The sequence below is a fragment of the Lampris incognitus genome, chromosome 9 (genome assembly GCF_029633865.1).
Source record: "Lampris incognitus isolate fLamInc1 chromosome 9, fLamInc1.hap2, whole genome shotgun sequence".
NCBI classification, from domain to species: domain Eukaryota; kingdom Metazoa; phylum Chordata; class Actinopteri; order Lampriformes; family Lampridae; genus Lampris; species Lampris incognitus.
This window is the reverse complement of record NC_079219.1, coordinates 4,022,520-4,042,951: the sequence shown is the minus strand read 5'-3', so window position 1 is coordinate 4,042,951 and position 20,432 is coordinate 4,022,520. Positions and strand designations below refer to the sequence as shown.

The following is a 20,432-nucleotide window of genomic DNA, read 5'->3' as shown; positions in this document are numbered from 1 at the left end:
AGGCAATCCCTGAACAAACACGGGGCACGTCACTCACCTTTCCTCGACGCCTCAAAACTGTCGTAGATATTAATCCTCTGTATGTCATACGTTAATGTCGTGTTGGGCAACAGAGTCCTGTTTCTGTTAATGTTATTGACTGCAAATTTAAAGGCGAGCTCCTCCGCGCTGACGAGTGGAATCGGGCCCTCCGTTTGTTCGAAAATGCCCCCTGAAAGACACAAAGAAGAGAAGCCCCCATGACAGCGGGAGTCAGAAATAACCAGAAAGAAAAGAGATGAATGCAATTTCAGGTATGACCATGAGGAATAGGAATATTTATATGTTTCTGAACGTCAGACTGGCAGTGAAGTGTGCTGTGCACATAACACAAGACAGTAAATTTGCTCAACAAACATGACCCCAACTCCCTTTTCAGGGAACGCAGTAAATACCAATACCAGCTTTGAAGTCCGGAGCTGTAATGGATTTAAGTCTCGGGTGTGCGTGTGTGTGTGTGAGGTATATGTGTGTTCATGTGTGTGTATATATATGTGTGTGTGTGTGTTTAGGTGGGGATGTATTTGTCTGTTCCATCAGGGCAGACGAGACAATCTACAGCTCTTGTCTCTCCGTTAAGACATCCTTTTATTTCACAAGAAAAACTACACTTGTAGGGCAGATAACTGGATTTAGGTGCTCCTGCGGGCATTTCAAGCCCTCCTCTGGGCATTGCAAGTTACATAAATTTTCAAAGAAAATAATTCTTGTTTATCCAGCCTTGGACCGCCGGGAGCACAACTCAGAGCTGAAATATGATAGTATGCACATCAAAACGTGGAGCACATTTCTCGAGGAGGAGGTGGTGGTGGTGATGTGTATCATATTTACACTAAATAACATCTCTTTGGTTCATTGTGTTCTACTATCGTTGTCACATTGGTGGGATTTGCCCTCATGGACTATACAGCACATTAAGTCCAAGAGAGATGAAGGCTGAGGTGGATCTCGGGATGGGCCTGGATGTGCACAGGCCCGTGAAGATTGACAGCTTGCCCACCCTATCAGATTCATGAAAACCTCCTCTCTAACTTGACTGATGTTAATATCCCATATGTACAAAATACCAGTGCAAGACACATCAGATACCACAATACATATCAAAGGACAATGGGGATGACGACTGGGAAGACATATGCTCGAGTTGTCATGAGGGGATTGGGAGCCAGTTCTGGAAAGAATTTGACTGGAAGGTTAAAATGAGGTTCTTGAGGACCCCACTGACAGCTTGTGGCTTTAAAAACAATTCTGCCGACAAACGCTGGAGAGGCTGTGGTACGGTGGGAGACCATACTCACATATTCTGGGACTGCCCGAAAACACAGACATTCTGGAGAAATGTCAAAGCAGAAATGGAGAAAATCCTGGAAACGGACATTCCCCTAGACCCGCTATTGTTTCTGTTGGAAATATCACATCAACACTTGTTTACCACAGACCAGTGCTGTATACAGCAGATTTTGTTGATGGTTGCAAAAATAATAATAATTACGATTAATTGGATGAAGCCTAACCCCCCCCCCATCCACTGTGACTCAATAGTTACAAAAAGTCAAACGTGTCTACATGATGGAGCACATGACTGCCCAGTTACAACTTAAACTGCCTGTTTCTATAAGGGATGGACACCAGTTATTAGCTACCTTAGCTAGGAAACTTGTACTGTACTGTTTTGATGCATAATGTATGTAGGTATGTGTATGTGTACGTGTGTGTTCTATTCATGTATGGTGTTATGTCATCTATATGTGCATGTATGTCGAATGAAGCCCAGTCTCAAGGTGATTATGCTCTGCATTGTTAATTGCCTGCTAACTTACATTACTGGCAATAAAATAAAAAAAACAACAAAAAACTTGACTGACGTTATGCTTCATTGTGTTACTTGCATTATTTTATTTCCACCCGCATTCTGTGAAGACCTGCCCCTACTCTGCCTCTGATTGGCTCTGACTCTGATATTCTTACCCACCATCTCGCTCCTCATGCCTAAACCTAACCAACCTAACGAACCAAGGCAACAGGTATTAGCCAATCAGAGGCAAAGTAGGGCGGGTCGTCTCAGAATGCGGGTGGGAATGAAATAACGCGAGTAACATGGCTTTTTCCTTTTGAAAGAGAACTATATTGACACTTTGGACTACGATGACATAATAAATCTTTTCAAGTAAAAGCCCAGAAGACTCCACATTGTGTAGCAACCACAGGTAAACCAGTTTTTTTTTTCTTTCTGGCCTTCGATGGTATGTTAAGATTGCGGGTTGTTAAATACTTTGTTTGTAGCTACTCTCGTAATGAGGGTTATGCAGTGATGGATTTGTTATTATCGTGCTGTTTCTGCTTTTATCTATAGACAGCCATTCATCTGACTGGCTCACTGACAACCATGTGGTATTCTGACACGAGTACTCGGCACGCTAAAATTCACTACCGTCTGCCAGTTTCTTCCCCCTTATCATGTTCATAATCATCTAAGCTTAAAAAACCCAGAACCATCCACATTTTTCCAGACCCCGTCATTAGTCACGTTCGGCATTTGCCACAGAATGAAGGCCATGTAAAGTTATGAGTATCTGAAAGTCATCTGATGATATTTGTACTGCGATTTAAAGCCATTTTGACACCATGTGGATCATGCTGACGTCGGAAAGCAAGTGGCAAATAATTGGTTGGTATTTTTCTGCATTTAGATATATGACCTAGGTCTCTTGGTTGGTGTTGGTGTGTGTGTGTGTGTGTGTGTGTGTGTGTGTGTGTGTGTGTGCGCACGCCTGAGTATCTAGTTAAAGGGAAACATTAACACTAACACAATTAACACATGATGTTGACATCATCTCTATATACAGAGAGAGATATTGACATACGATTGTTGACACATGATATTGAATGTTTGCATATGACCTATAATAGATATTGAATGTTGGTTGATATATGACCTAAAATATATTGAATATATGATCATATTTATGGACATGGGATGCCTCTCAACATGGATTGAGTGAAACAAGTGGCAGTGATTGTGGTAGTGTGCGTGTCAGTGCACACACAGGCATGTATATGTGTTTAGTTAAAGAGAAACATCATTTTCAACATTATCTCTATGTACGGGATAAGGATAAAACTCAATTAGCAGCCAATAATACTGGCAATACTGGCAGTTTCAGTATGTATGTGAAACATCATCGACATTATGTGAATAGTGTAGGTGACTTCACCGGCTTAGTCCATGAACATGGAAACTACAGCCTTACTCACTACCATAAGCGGCGCAAAGGAGGGTGTCATGGGTATTAGCTGTACACATTACATAACGTAGTCAACCCTTAGAATATAGTAATTACATCCATTATCCAAACCGCTTCTCCTGCTCTCGCGGTCGCGGGGATGCTGGAGCCTATCCCAGCAGTCACTGGGCAGAAGGCGGGGAGACACCCTGGACAGGCCCCCCGGCCATCACAAGGCCTAGAATATAGTAATATTTTTTATAAAATAATATCCTATGACATCTTGAATAAAGATGTAAAGAACATTTACATTTTCCATTGCAAATTTGTTCTTTGAAATATTTTAGAAATAAGCACAGTGTGCATTACGCCCTATTCCATTGCTCAGTGTGTTTCCATGAAATAGGCAATGCATGTCAGTGACCGAGCACATTGGCCCTGCAGGACTATCTGACCCATGGGCGTGCACCAGTGGCGGCTGGCCAGTACAGGGTGCCGGGGCGCCGCCCCCTTCAAATATCAAGAGATTAAAATCTAAATATAATTTAGTTGCATAATGCAAATCATTATGAAAAAAATGGAAGTGTTTTTCAGTCTGTCAGCAGCATTAAATATTGGTTCAAATGGTATTTGGTTGATTTCTGTCTGAATACATATACTTCCTGGGTGAGGGGCGCCGGCCAAACGATACCTTATGTAAGCCCTCAAACTTGTGGCGAGCAGGTGACCTGAGGCTGCTGTCTGATTGGTTTCTTCAGATTTTCCAGGGGGCGCAGTTCTGTGATGCCCCAGACACTCCCACTTTTATTGGCAGCGACTTGGTATTGTTTTAATGTTTTTTGATCTCATGTGATTGGACAATTCTCGTGGCTGTCAATCATGTTCACACCCACCACGACACCTCGTCTCGACTGTCAATCATCCACCGTCTACGAACCCTGATAAAATCTATAGGCTACATTGTCCTTCTTAATAACTCTGTGACTGTGTGGACATTAAAGCAGCTGTCAGGTGGGCTGCACCAAGGTACACTGCGCCCCCCCCCCCAAAAAAAAATTAGCACCGGGCGCCACTGGGTCAGAAAGGGTAAGTTAGGTATAAAACTAACACTACTTAGAACGTACCTGCACTACAGATGTCACTCCATTCGGTTTTACCAATTACCGCAGCCGTAAAGACGGTGCGGTACCGCCCCCTTTTCCACGACACGGTACGGGTTCAACTCGACTCGACTCGACTCGCTTCTGTGTCGTTTTCCATCGCCGTACCTCCTTGACAGACCGCGGCGTGGATTTTCGGCTTTCCTTTTTTTATTTTTTCGATTTCAAAATGTACTTTTAAGATAACTCCGCTTCGACCGCTTCGGTATGTAAAAATGCCGGGCGATATCCTATGCGCGCATTGATGACGCACTCACGCAAAATGACGCATGACGCGTTTGTCTGACCAATCAGAGGTCTGCGTTGATTTTGGTACGCGCTCCAGTTATATTGGGGGTTTTTTTTTTGGGAACCTCGACAAACGGAATAGTGGTAATAGAATCAGCAATCAGGAACACTTCACTTGTCATTTCACTTCATGCACTTGCGTACATGAAATGAAACGAAACGCCAAAATGCCGGTACCTTCCAGTAATGGAAAACGAAAAATGGGCGAGTCGAGCCGGTGCCATGTAGCGGAAAGGGGGCAATGCCACGACGACAGCGATTCACGGATTAACCGTCAGTGACGTCACTGGCGGACACTTTTCCCACACAATTCCGGAAGCATTTCAGAGTCACGCCGAAGGCTGCTCGGTAATATTGCAGCTGATGGATTGTTATATAGAAATAATCCCCCCCGCTGGCCCCCCCAGCCACGAGTCGCATATGCAGAATATGCTTCTGATTGTGCATAATATGCTTCTATCTGATATCTTACATTAGGTGCTGTTCATTTAAATCAATAATGTATATTTTTCTTAACTCTCTTATTGACAGTTTTCAACCAGCCTATACAGTACACTACAACAGCATCATAGAATTCCCGAAATTCAGTCATGGCTTTTGGTTTTGGCGTGCCACCCCAAGATTTTCAGTGGCCCCATTTGGCCAGCCCTATGAAAAATTTCGGGGGGCGCCACTGGAAATAATGTTGAAAAATACGGATTGGTTCTCTATATTTAAGGGGGCTGAGGTAGGTAGGAGCAGATCAGATCGGTAAAGTCTGCCCATGAATATTTGACTTCCGGAGGAAGCATAGTTGCAGGGAGCCGAGTTTGGAAGAGGCACCTGCGACCCACTAAACCACCCACAAAACCACCCATGCAACCACCCAGACAGACCCTGAAGTGACAGGAACACAGGAGAGCAGACCTCTGTTTCTGTGGGCGGACGAGCATGTCCGGAAGCCAAACCCATCTTACTATTTATGACTCACAGCCCCCCCTGGATTTTAAGAGGACGTGATGCATAAACTGTCCAGTGGAATGCGTCAAATTAAAATAAATGAATCCTTCCGTTTCATGGGGAAATCTCATTAGAGTACATTAGGTAATTGCTGGAGTATATAGTAATTTGACTGTTAAGAGGATAAAATGTGCATTGCTCAGAAGCACTTAAACAAATTTAATAAACAGGAGAAACCAGCTCCTTGGGAGAGAAGGGGGGAAAAAAACCCCTGTGTGGATAATTTGCTTTGCCCTTTTCAGTAGCCTGCCATAAGCACAATGGCACAGCTTAATGTACAAGGAATTACTCAACTTCATCAAATAAGGGATAAGCACGTCCTTTTTAAAGTGTTACACATAATTGTCTCTAATGATGTACAGCGCACCATAATAGGGACCATATTTACAAGCTGCCCTTTAGGGGATGCTAAACTGAACATTATTTACTACAGAGGGCTGGTACAAAATGAGACCCATCAATCACTGATTTAGCAATTGTTTGCAAGAACATCGGTCAGTTAACTTCAGATTAACATGTTTTCTACTGACAACGACACAAAGGCTTTTAATCGGTCTCCAAGGTCCCACCACCAACAAAAGTATCCCCCTAGGAGCAGTTCTGTCCCTCTGTGACAACATACTGTTGACTGAATGGAGGTTCACATCTGCAGCTACAAGTTAATAAACATCAGTCAATGTAATGAAAAGGAGTGTGACTGCAAAAAAAAAGCTTAACAAAACCACTTGGAGCAAAAACACAATTTGTGCAATATATTATAAAGCATGATGGCACTGCAATTTGTTATTCTTGTTAGGTAAGACGCGACCGAGAGAGCAATTGGGATTTGTCAACTTTCCCTAATACTGAATAATCAAACACAGACACGGCAATATGAAATGAAAGTCAGCTTCAATCTGATATGTCACAAGAATAACGACGAGCAGACAACATTCATCAAGTGAACTTATTCCCCCACTTTTCATGCGGCTCGGGATATCACAAGGCGAGCGCTGCACAGCCCATGACAGACTTCTGGTGCTAATATAACTTATCAACGTGTGTTTCAAGCATTCATTTCAGGCATAATGTGTGTGGCGCTGTCTACTTTCAGTCCATCTATTTCAAAGAGCCTCTTGTGTAACCTCGCTGCAGACTTGCAGGTCTGGTTGAATAGATGTCATGACAGGCAGGCAATCTTTTTATGCTGCTCATTACAACATGAGTACCGTCCCTGGAGCATATGGTACTGGAGGTTGCGCTGCTGGCTGGTGCGGGTGATTGGAAAGTGTGTTTTGTACAATATAACAGGATATGTTAACACTGTAATGTGGCGAAGAAGGTTGAATCAGTTCCCCTGGATACAACATTTATTGACAGATACGTTTCTTCACTCTGCTAAGTGACGTCTTCAGTCTCAACTGACCGCAGGTGTCCCCACCCTTATAAACAATACGGATGCAACACGACCGAAACCAACGACCAGTTTCATATGCAAATATGGGTGTGACCATTAACTAGTTACAAAGTTACAATGGAGAGGTGTGCTGTTCACAGAGGATTGGGGAATGGTTGCAATCACAGCATTGTAAGATGGCGACAGCTGTACCCCCCCCCCCCCGGTTCAGGGATGGTTGTTCCATCTTCACATATGCCCCTTTTCCACTACATGATACCGGCTCGAGTCGACTTGCAGGGTGTTGTTTTCCATTACCGTAACGGTATCCCCTCAGTGTAGCTGGTCTGCATTGATTTTGGTACCCGCCCCAGTTATTTTTTGGAACCTCAGCAAAGGTGGTACCAGAAAAGTGGTAATAGTTACCAAAATGCCGGTACTTCCCAGTAATGGAAAACGAAAAAGTTGAGTCGAGTTGGGCCGGTACCATGTAATGGAAAAGGGGCAATAGATGACCTCTTTGACCCCCCCGTTCAAGCCAGTGTTCCTCCCTATCAAAGATGTGCACATCCTAATCCTTGAAAGAGTGGCCACTGGCCTGTAGATGGTGTAGACTGTGGAGACCTGGCCTGATGTGTTAGCTCTCCTGTGTTGTGCCATCCTCTGTTTAGTTTCCCCGATGTATAAGTCGCGGCAATCCTCCTGGCACAAGCGGTGTTTCGAAAATACACATTTCAAGGCATCTCAAGGCAGCGCAGTGGTTAGCGTGGTCACCTAACAGCAAGAAGGTCCTGGGTTCGAGCCCCGGGGTAGTCCAACCTTGGGGATCGTCCCGGGTCGTCCTCTGTGTGGAGTTTGCATGTTCTCCCTGTGTCTGCGTGGATTTGGTCCGGGGGCTCCGGTTTCCTCCCACAGTCCAAAGACATGTAGGTCAGGTGAATCGGCCATACTAAATTGTCCCTAGCTATGAATATATGTGTGTGTGTGTGTGTGTGTGTGTGTGTGTGTGTGTGTGTGTGTGTGTGTGTGTGTGTGTGTGTGTGATGGCCTGGTGGCCTTTCCAGGGTGTCTCCCCGCCCCAGTGACTGCTGGGATAGGCTCCAGCATCCCCGCGACCCTGCGAGCAGGATAAGCGGTTCGGATAATGGATGGACATCTCAACTGTTCCGACACTCCCGCCACATACGGAATCACCACTGGTTTCCGCTTTGGCAGCCATTGTCCTTCTCCTCTTTTCGATTGGCTGGTGCACCGTTTGGGCAGCTGGTACACATGCCCACTGAAACGCAAGCTAATGGCCACGCCCATATTTGCATAAGAAACTGGCCGTTGGTTTCGGTCGTTATGCAACTGTATTGTTTATAAGGATGGGGATACCTCAATAAATACCCCTTTTCCACTGCATGGTACTGGTTCGACTCTACTCGCTTTTTGTTGGTTTTCCATTGGGCAAAAGTTAGGGATGGTACCTAAAATGTTAATAAATAAATAAATAAATAAATAAACAAACAAACAAATCACTAATAAAATATTTAAATGTAAATATAAGTAAAATATGAATAAAAATAAATAAAATATAAATGAAATGTATTTATATTTATTTAAATATAAATAAAATCTGACCACTGGTTGGCCAGAGAGAAACTGAACAGCTGTGTTTATAACCAGGATATGCCAAAGTGAGTCTTATGAAACTTGTATTATAGTTGATAATCTATGTAAAAAAAAGTATTTGTTGTCAGTGAATCTCTTAGTTACACTAACGCTGTTCATGTGACGCACACATTTAGAGTTGTCTTGTTGATTTTTTTGGAAAATAAAACCCTGGTGTGGGGCGCTGGTAGACAAGGGAGGAAAAACTAGTCAACACGCCCACAAATGACCAGCGGGGCTTCGCCGTGAGGGGGTACTACCTGCTGCGGAACTAGATGAGTGATGACACGTGTCTGTCAATAAACGCTGTGTCCGGATGAACTGAGTCAACCTTGGTTGGTTTTCTTACCTGGACTACTGAGCATCAACACACAACAGGATATGTTAACACGGTCATGGGTCATCTGTTTAAAAGAAAAGAGGGAAGCATCCCACGCTTTCTTCTTGGAATATATTACCAATTATTACAATTTCCATGGAACTGAAATGATAAACGATAAACAGAACGGAGGGGGGGGGGGTAATAAAAGGCTAAAGAGAAACATCAGTTAAGGAAATAAAATAAGAGTCTAATAGACCTGCTGGCTCGTGTGAAGTCAAAGGATTTTAGTGCGATGTTATTGTGAAATGCAGGACCACAGGCGGTGGCAGAGACACGCTGTGCCTGGTGGAAAATAACAGGGTTCATTTCCACTTCTTTTCTAGCTTGAGTTGTACATGCCCTCGCCGAAAACAAAGGCCGGAGCTTGAAAGTCCTACGCGTTACTCCTGCAAAGCAACGTGGGCCGACACGCAAGCGTGAACCTCCTCTTCAGTGATGTGCCGAGGCGAGGTTTTGCCCGATACCGAGCCGAGCTGGAGAGGTTGACATTTTCCGGTCGTTGTTTTAGAATATAAATCTGGGATAACTGAAGCAAGATTATAACAAAACGATCCACGAGTGTGCCGCCGGCCCCCACGCCGACGCCACCGTGACTGAGCGCGATTCCCATGTCCACATTTGCCACTGCTGCATGTGCTTCAGTAAAAGACAGGTCTTGAGTTTTTGTTCACAGACTTATCAAGCTCAAAGCCTGCATGATCTGGAGCATCAAAAGCAATTTTAGCAAATCACAGGGCGGCACATGCAGGGAGGACTGCTAATGGGACGTTTATATCAGACTGGGTCCATTGTGAGCCCGTTGGTCTCTGGAGAGCTACACTCTCATGGGTTCAAAAGAAAGGCCTGGTCACAATGCAGCGTTGTGCAATATTTTTTTTTTCCATTTTAGTTTTTTCTCCCCAGTTGTACCCGGCCAATTACCCCACTCTCCTGAGCCGTCCCGGTCGCTGCTCCGCCCCCTCTGCTGATCCGGGGAGGGCTGCAGACTACCACATGCCTCCTCCCATACATGTGGAGTTGCCAGCCGCTTCTTTTCACCTGATAGTTAGGAGTTCCACCAGGAGGACGTAGCGCATGGGAGGATCACGCTACCCCCCCAAGTTCTACCTCCCCCCCGAACAGGCGCCCCGACCGACCAGAGGAGGCGCTAGTGCAGTGACTCTCAAAGCAGTCACCAGCCCAGCATTCGCAGCCCTAAAAACTGAAATTTTCCGTTAGAAAACCCTTCAGATAGGGGGTGTCTGGGCAGCATGACGGTCTATTCTGTTGCCTACCAACACAGGGATCACTGGTTCGAATCCCCGTGTTACCTCCGGCTTGGTCGGGCGTCCCTACAGACACAATTTGCCGTGTCTGCGGGTGGGAAGCCGGATGTGGGTATGTGTCCTGGTCGCTGCACTAGCGCCTCCTCTGGTCAGTCGGGGGTGCCTGTTTGGGGGGGGGGGTAGCATGATCCTCCTGCATGCTACGCCCCCCCTCCCCCGGCGAAAAAAAAGGAACGAAACCCTTCAGATAACACCACCTACACTTTAGGCCTATTTTCGTAGGGCTGTATCGCGGTGGCACGGTTTTCATTGTGGACACGAGTAGAAATCACATCCTGCACATCTAACGCCGTTCATCCGGAGTATGGACACGTCCCCAGCACATATGACGTCAGGATTCAAACTCTTAACATATTCTCAATCGCTTAAAGTGTAATGACGGAGCAGTCCGGTACCCCAGCCACCTGCATACGCTGCTCACCAGTAAGACCGGCTCCCCTCCAAATGATCTACTCACTGAATTTACTGAGGTCTTAGTCAAGCAAATCCTAACAATGGTTCTGTAACGCAACTTTACACGACAAACACACCCAGTGATACACAACAGCAAACCTCATACGGATAACGCTCCGGAGTGCACGAGCGAGTACTGGTCAACATTTAGTCGAAGTTCTTGGAGACCAATCTAAGAGAACGGGCTGGCTCCTCGCTATGTGTTCCCGATGAAAAGTCGCCCTCCAACACGCGACGCATTGAGCACGTGTAGATAAACGCCTGGCTGCCGGGTGCCAAAGCCCAGACAATGGCAGTACCTCATTATGTGTTCGCAAACACACATGTTCGCCCACTGCATTTCTGAGTGTCGCTCTCTTTTCACTGGTAGGATTCCCGGATTCCCGGAGAATGGCCTCCCTCCCCTCCTCCTGGGTGTGCGGGAGCACTCAGTTCCACAATGATGGCGACGAACAACGATCGGCACAAAGCGCACACAAAACGCCGTGAACATTTAGAAAAGCAACAGTTTTCTAAAGGAATGTGCTGCTTGATAATTTGTGAGTCGCTGCAAAAACACACTGGGGGCCCGACTGTTACAGCATGCTGAACAACGCTGCAGTGCCGAGACCAATTAGGGGCATAATGGATATTGTGCCGCACAAATTGATGAAAACTGCAGGTCTGTAATCCATTAGATTTAATCAATGATAACTAGCGAGAAAGGAAATTGATATGACTAGTTAATTACTCCGGTAAGCAGTCCACCAACGACATGAGGTGATAAAGCACCGCTCGCTCGTCCACTTATGACGCAAAGTCAAACGCCGAAGGAGCTTCTAACATATACTGCATGACACATCCTGCAGAAGCACCTACAAGGTTAAATATGGCGAAGGGAAACTTTTTAAACTTTTAAAGCCCAGACTGTTCAAGCATCCATCCATTATCCAAACCCCTTATCCAAACTGGGGTCGCGGGGATGCTGGAGCCTATCCCAGCAGACATTGGGTGGCAGGCGGGGAGACACCCTGGACAGGCTTCCAGGCCGTCACACAGGGCCGACATACACACACACACACACACACACACAAACACTCACACCTAGGGACAATGTAGTACGGCCGATCCACCTGACCTACATGTCTTTGGACTGCGGGAGGAAACCGGAGCACCCGGAGGAAACCCACACAGACACGGGGAGAACATGCAAACTCCACACAGAGGACGACCCGGGATGACCCCCAAGGTTGGACTACCCCCGGGGCTCGAACCCAGGACCTTCTTGCGGTGAGGCGACCGGGCTAACCACCGTGCCGCCCCTGTTCAAACAATGAGAGATATATTTAAAAATGATTAACAAGAGGACTATTTCAGGGAACCGGTCTGCTTCTGGTAAGAAAGTCCATCGTTTCACATTGTGACTTGATTGGACAATTGAATGAATTGATGAATTATCATCATCAGTCTGTCAGGTGGTCTGTTTGCCCAGCGGCATCAGGCAAGTTAGCTGGCCAGCGGTCAGTAAATAGTCTTGTGAACTTGGGGCCACGTCCCCTCAACCTCCGGAGAAATGGCTGTGTTCAGAGAGGGGGATCAAACGACACCTCTGAAGCTGATAAAATGATACTGCTACTATCAATATTCTACAGCGAAACTTTCCCGACTGAATTTAAAGCGTCGGACTGGATCTTCAAATAAACACCATGAGGTGGCCAGTAGGCTTGGGCTTTATCAACAGTGCCAATCTGTTTTCATTTAATTCCACTACCGTGCTAATTCACCAAGCTTATCTCCTAACTGAACTAAAATAGGAATTTTAGCCGGCGCAAATTATCCCTGATGGATGACCCATTACCAAGCTCAACCATGTCAGCAGTCGGGAGATGGCCCTGGGCTGCTTTGCTTATTAATAACCAGGACACCTTCACTCCTGAGCCGAAGATTATCTTTGTGTTAGAAGACCAGACGTGGTTCAAATTTGACTAGACCAACAGTGGTGTTCAGTATTCATAATTGGTACAAAAAACTATTCATCCATTCATTCATTCATTCATCTTCAGCCACTTCTCCGGGGTCAGGGAGAGCTGGGATCCCCCAGCTCCTCCTGGGGGATCCCAAGGCGTTCCCAGGCCAGATTGGAAATGTAGTCCCTCCAGTGAGTTCTGGGTCTACCCCGGGGTCTCCTCTCAGTTGGCCGGGCCCGGTAAACCTCCAAAGGAAGGCGGCCAGGGGGCATCCTAATCAGATACCTGAACCACCTCAACTGGCTCCTTTCGGCGTGAAGGAGCGGCGGCTCTAGTCCGAGCTCCCTCCGGATGTCGAGCTCCTCACCCTATCTCTAAGGCTGAGCCCAGACACCCTACGGAGGAAACTCATTTCAGCCGCTTGTATCCACGATCTCACCCTTTCAGTCACTACCCAGAGCTCATGACCAAACTTTTATTGTATTGTATTGTATTGTATTGTATTGTATTGTATTGTATTGTATTGTATTCATGCAATAAATAATGGGAGCAGGGTTTGCCATCTCGGTGATCAACTAGCGGCGCACAAAAAGGTCCCTTTGTCCTTGGCAACATCCCAGTTTTAAACCCATTTCCTCGGTGGCCATAATGTCAAAGTTTTATGAAATATGTCAAAAGAAAAGCGTTTTATTGATAGCCGCGGTCGTTTTGTTTTCACTCGCAACCTCGTCTCATGCTAATGGAATGACTAATTGGCTATTACAGAAAATGGACACAGAGTGCCAGTTTCAAAAAGCAACACTTACAACACAATCAATATATAAACAGTTATCTCAAATACACTATGCACCGATGAAAAATTTGACACAAAGCATTTCTCGCTGGTGTGAAAGTGGCTCACTAGTGGACCATTGCGCACTAACAAACACAAAATGTTATGCAAGTTTGAACTAACAAGACACAAACAACCAGATCAGGTCAGGTAGTTTGCTAGCGAGGCAGATCTGCCACATGGGCATGAAATTCTTCATATTCTTCCCCCGTGAACCAAACATTGCTGTGTTTGAATTTCCTCTGGCCACACAGACGGAGCTTCCTCGGTGATTCGTCTGCGGCGCATTAGTGCAGCCTCGCCGCTAAGCTGACGGCGTGCAGATCTTTTACTCTTCCTCCGCACTGAGACGTTCATTCGTCAGTGTTGTCTCGAGCCATTTTCCCTTACAATAACAAAGAGAGGGGCGTCCGGGTAGCATAGCGGTCTATTCCGTTGCCTACCAACACGAGGATCGCTGGTTCGAATCCCCCGTGTTGCCTCCGGCTTGGTCGGGCGTCCCTACAGACACAATTGGCTGTGTCTGCGGGTGGGAAGCCGGATGTGGGTATGTGTCCTGGTTGCTGTACTAGCGCCTCCTCTGGTCGGTCGGGGTGCCTGTTCAGGGGGGAGGGGGAACTGGGGGGAATAGCATGATTGGTGGTGGTTGAAGTAAGTTACCCCCTTCAACGTGAAGTTTTTTGGGTGTCTAGAAAAGGGCTATATAAATGTAATGATTATTAATAATCCATCCATCCATTATCCAAGCCGCTTATCCCAGTTGGGGTCGTGGGGATGCTGGAGCCTATCCCAGCAGTCACTGGGCGGCAGGCGGGGAGACACCCTGGACAAGTCGGCACGGTGGCGCAGTGGTAAGCGCGGCCGCCTCACAGCAAGAAGGTTCTGGGTTCGAGCCCCAGGTAGTCCAACCTTGGGGGTCATCCCAGGTCATCCTCTGTGTGGAGTTTGCATGTTCTCCCCGTGTCTGCGTCGGTTTCTTCCACAGTCCAAAGACATGTAGGTCAGGTGAATCGGCTGTACTAAATTGTCCCTAGGTATGAATGTGTGTGTGTGTGTGTGTGTGTGTGTGTGGGCCCTGTGGGATGGCCTGGCGGCCTGTCCGGGGTGTCTCCCCGCCTGCCGCCCAGTGACTGCTGGGATAGGCTCCAGCATCCCCATGACCCTGAGAGCAGGATAAGCTGTTTCTAATAATGGATGGATGGATGTATCATTATTATTATCCTTCTACGTGCTACGCCCCCTGGTGAAACTCCTCACTGTCAGGTGAAAAGAAGCAGTTGGCGACTCCACATGCATCGGAGGAGGCATGTGGTAGTCTGCAGCCCTCCCCGGATTGGCAGATGGGGTGGAGCAGCGACTGGGACGGCTCGGAAGAGTGGGGTTATTGATACATAAGGGAGAAAAAGGGTGATGGGGGATGGCGGGCAACAATAACAAAGACAGTATTTCCTGAAATGCTGTCCTGTGTGACAAACGATATGTGCATCCATAATTAATGAGCTTGTAACCTCAACTGTAGTATATGCGAAAACGCATTTTGCTTTCTGATGGCTTTTAGCATTGGTTTAGTCTCGAGTAAAATTACCAAAACTGACGCTCCCGGTTCAGCGCGGTATCGGCCTGATGCCGGTATCGTATCGGGCCGATGCCGGCATCGTATCGGGCCGATGCCGGTATCGGTATCGGCGCATCCTAATGTTAAATGCATAACTAGGGCGGCCACTGGTATTGCTAAATTGGCAGATCATGTCATTTGTGTGAAACGCTGAAATGTGAACTCTCTCGTGACGGTCTGAACTTTAACGCCTCGCGAGCCGTCCGAACGGCGAGGAGCGGTGAGCGGTAACGGGCAGGGCCGTCACAACGCATAATATATTATCATATAAATTGAATTTGGGGTTCTAATGTTTGAGTCCATAATAAGGAAGGCTGTTTTAATTATGTCGTTTCTCCGTCTAACTTACTGTCCACATCGAATCTCCATCAAGCGCCATCAAGGCTGAGAGGCGTCCTTATTTATCTGATGGGATTAGCGGCACTCGCGCCGCTCCGTAATGTTGTGATAGCTCCTCCGTCAGAGGACTGTCAGGTAACAACACATTTGTAAAATCTAATTTTATGCTCAAGTGGCTTCTGCTTCTGCAATTTATCGCCGTTCTCTCCCCCTTCTCTCTCCCTCTCTCTCTCTCTCTCTCGCTGGTCTCCACCCTCTCCTCCCAGCTTAGTGAGGTGTTTTGATCTCATTATCATTCTCAAACATTCACACCAGATAATCTGTCGGGGCGGGAGCCCGCGCTCTGCATAGCACAGGGCACCCCGGTCATGATTAGGGGTCTCAGCGTGTGCCTGCAATGACAATACCACCCGGTATATATAGATATACATTTTCTTCTCTTGAATAGGCCAGGAGCGATAGGCATATTTTGTTCTCTGCCGTGCTATAATAAGTTGGCTGTCTCTTGTCAAGGGAGCCCCCTGCAAGAGAAACTGTCTCCGAGGAAAACAGGACACTTGTGCAAGGACAGTTCTGGGACAACCCCGGCAAGGACACGGAATTGATTAGTCGAACGGAGCGACGTCTGCAAGGGGACACTGACACCCTTTCACAAACCCCAATTCCCTCTGTGAAAACACAAAAGTGTCGCGCTCACCTTCGCTGGACAATCCCCCACCACAATGCATAACACAAACGGCCACATCTCTCTCTCTCTCTCTCTCTCGCCCTCTCTCTCTCTCTCTCTCTCTCTCTGTTTGTGGCCCATTGTTGTCATTGAGGTAAAACCCTCGCCATGCCAAAGCTTCACCTCGCCGCCAGTTCAATCAAACGCCGTGCCAGGGAAAAGGAGGGGCGGAGAGAGACAATGGCAAGTACTGCCAGGTGGACAGCAGCCGAAAGCTATGCCAGCGTGGCCGTGTCCATCACCATCCCAGCCCCATCTATCGCTTCACCCGCTGCCACCTTTATTTGTCCACATGCAGTGCAAGAGGAGCTGCAGACCTGCGGCTTTGGCACTTTGTCACAGCGGGACACAAAGGTGGCCTGCAGAAGGAGAAAAGCTCCTTGCGGTACACAAACAACAGCTTTGAGAGGATGAACCCACAAGGCGATACTGTACTGGTTTGAATGTATGCTCACGTGTGTCATTTTGTGGGTAAACAAACATAAGAAACTCTTTTCTACTTAAGCACACAGGAAGTGCCTTAACATCGTCCCCTTCTCACTGATACTGGAGTTTGTGACTGAAGGATGTTGCATTGTTAGAGACCAACCACCTCTTGAACCGGTTAGAGACCAACCACCTCTTGAACCGGGGACACTGTTTACAAAATATTCACATACACAAATTTGTTCTCACAAACTAACAGATATGTTTATTTCTCTCAGGTTTGTCTGACAGACAGCGGAAAAGGCCGATGGTTATTCGTAGCTCATTTGTCCTGACATCTATTGTCAACCACTTGCAAATAGCAATCACCCAAGCCTGCGAAAACAGGGACGCTAGCCAGTTGGTGTCTAAATTCAGTGGTTACCCAGTCTCTACTACGCCTTCCCCACAAGGCAAACTCGAGGGCTAAAATACTGCATCCCAGATAGCAAAACTGCTGTGGCCCGGACCCGTCCCACACCCGACACTTTCATCCGGCCCACATGCCGTGTGGAATGATGACACTTGGGCAGTCGGCTCCTGTTTGCCAGATGTGGGCCAGAACCAAGCCATAGCAATGCCACATGTGCCACATATATTTGCTAAAGGTGGCCATATTTGTTTTGTGATATTTGGGCCATATTCACCATTTACCACACGGGCCACTTCAGGGTCACATCCAGATTACATGTTGGCGAGAGCACCGCATCTTTGCCAAAAAAGGCCCACACCCATTTTGTCAGGGCCAGAAGAAGGCCATCAGCACCGCATCATTGCCTGAAGTGGCCCGCATCCGGATGCTATCTGGGATGCATGTTTAAGAACAACAAATTTGTGCATAAGTACAAAGTGCAAGCATGGTGGCCCAGTGGTTAGCACCATTGCCTCACAGCAAGAAGGTCCTGGGTTCGAACCACAAGCCGTCCCAGGTCCCTTCTGTGTGGAGTTTGCATGTTCTCTGTGTGGGTTTCCTCCCACCATCAAAAAGACATTCATGTTAGGGTTAATACTCCTGTCTGTGCCCCTGAGCAAGGCAATGGAAAGAAGAAGTGGAGTTGGTCCCCGGGCACTGCAGCTGCCCACTGCTGCTTTACAACATTCATTCGTTCATCTCCAGCTGCTTTTCTGGAGTCGGGTCGCAGTGGCAACAAGCTAAGTAGGACACTCCAGACGTCCCTCTCCCCAGCAACACCCTCCAGCTCATCCTGGGGGATCCCAAGGCGTTCCCAGGCCAGATTGGATATGTCGTACCTCCAGCAAGTTCTGGGTCTACCCCAGAAAACCTCCAAAGGAAGGCGTCCAGGAGACATCCTAATCAGATGCCCGAACCACCTCAACTGGCTTCTTTCGACGCGAAGGAGCAGTGGCTCCACTCCGAGCTCCTGCCGGATGTCCGAGCTCCTCACCCTATCTCTAAGGCTGAGCCCAGACACCCTACGAAGGAAACTCACTTCAGCTGCTTGCATCTGCGATTTCGCCCTTTCGGTCACTCAGAGCTCATGACCATAGGTGAGGGTTGGAACGAAGACTGACTGGTAAATTGAGAGCTTTGCCTTCTGGCTCAGCTCCCTCTTCACCACGTCGGTCCGGTACAACGTCCGCATTACTGCTGATGCTGCACCAATCCCCCTGTCAATCTCCCGCTCCATCCTACCCTCACTCGTGAACAAGACCCCGAGATACTTGAATTCCTTCACTTGAGGCAACAACTCATCCCCAACCCGGAGGGAGCAAGCCGCCATTTTCCTGTACAACAGGATGGGTTAAATGCAGAGGATAAGTCTTGCTGTATGCTTGCTTACAATGACAAATAAGGTGTCCTTCTTTTCTTCTCTCTGTTTAAGTACTGTACATTTCATAAATGACGTCCCAAGTGCCTCACACAGTAAGTCTGTCATAGTAAATATCAACCACCGCTGATTGCCTCAATACAAAAAACATGACCAATTATAAGAATTCCTGCGTGTGAGAACTCCAGACAGTCAGACTGCTGTGAAATGAATCAAACCCATACCTTCTCAGTTCAGCTGCTGTGACAACTCATATTTAAGTCTACATGATTCTGCACAAAGTGCCCATATTCCTTGAGGGACTCGCAGGGGCAGCTGTTTATAATTCAAAAGGAAGAAACAACTCAGGGGACATTAATGGCGGATTTATTTTCCACTCCAACCGTTGTCATATCACATCTATGTTAAAGTATATTATTGATTAATAACTGTATACTTTCCTTGTACATATATGTGTACTTATTACATGTACTTTAACTATTATTCTTTTATGGTTACATGTATTTTTCCTCATTGTATTTTCTGCAGAACACTTGAAAGTGTATGAAGTAGCCAGTGGTGGAAGCAGTAAATAATAAGTATATTACAAATTAAGTCTGACTGATTAAGTGATTGGTTGGTTGATTAATTGATCGACGTTGTGTCCAGATGAACCAATTCAACTTTCTTTGATTTTCTTACCTGGATTATTGAGCAAACACAAAGACACTTGATTGATTGATTGATTGATTGATTGATTGGTTGGTTGGTTGATTAATTGATTGATTATTTCAAAACCCTGGGAGAAGAAACTGCTTTTTTCACATTCAACTCCAACAGTGATTTATAATTGTCTTCAATCTTTCAAATTAATTGTTAACTGGTTGATGAAAACTCTCTTTTCAGAGTTATCTTATTACAAAGCCACACTGTGTGCGAAAATAAGAGCTTGATTCCAGCATCAGATTCAGTTCTAATTCTGTTCGGCATCGGAGGTCATTGTCTTCTCCCTCCCCATGAGGAGTTCTCAGATTCCCTCTTAACGAGATTTCAGTCCACTTTACACTTTCATCCTTCTTCAGACCATTTCTTCAGAGTCAAATTATTCCCCTCACAGATGAAAACGTTTCAGGCATTTTGGGCCAACAGTAAGCAAATATGGATGTAATAAGAAATTAAATATTAAAGTTACCAATTGAGCTAAATATGGATAATTGTGGTGTGCCTCAGAAAAATAATCCCTTTCCCAATTTTGTCTAACCCTTCTTGGATTGAATTAATCTTCAACCCCATGTGTTTATGTGTGTGTGTGTGTGTGTGTGTGTGTGTGTGTGTGTGTGTGTATATATATATATATATATATATGTGACTAAGGCCAGTCTTAATTGGAGAAGGATATGTTCGATGTCATGTTCCACACAATGACTGTCCTGCAGGATATCCAATGAATCCACATGCAAATCCCAGAAAAAAATACCATTACCACCATTATCATAGTTGACGCTCAAAAAGCAAACCAGTAAGTGAACCTAAATTTAATCATGTTGAGTTGGCATCAGCATTTCTCCTTCCAAGGAGACCTGAGTTTTCACTGACTGCGTTTACATGCACAGTTAAGTGGAGCTACGGTTACAGCTCGGTTAGGCCACGTAACTGGACTACGGTCGTTGTCCCAGTATACAAGAAGCGGGGGAGAATCGATTTATTGACAGAAGTACTATGTTTGACCCCGGTACGGTAGGTGGGGATATGCCCCCTTTCAGCTGGTTGCTACTGGACCCTCTTCCGGTTGACCTATTGCGTCACATACCAAACAAGCGACATACATGTTGGCAGGCCTT

The 20,432-nt window shown here is 46.4% G+C and overlaps 1 protein-coding gene across 1 annotated transcript in view; it reads right to left on the bottom strand.

Annotated features, from left to right (window-relative positions):
* Positions 1-20,432, bottom strand: part of grik3 (glutamate ionotropic receptor kainate type subunit 3) — a 255,415-nt gene that overhangs the window by 85,435 nt on the left and 149,548 nt on the right. Inside the window, exon 3 of the mRNA XM_056286082.1 lies at positions 38-211. Within this exon, the coding sequence (XP_056142057.1) occupies positions 38-211 (174 nt within the window). The remainder of the gene's footprint in view (positions 1-37; positions 212-20,432) is intronic.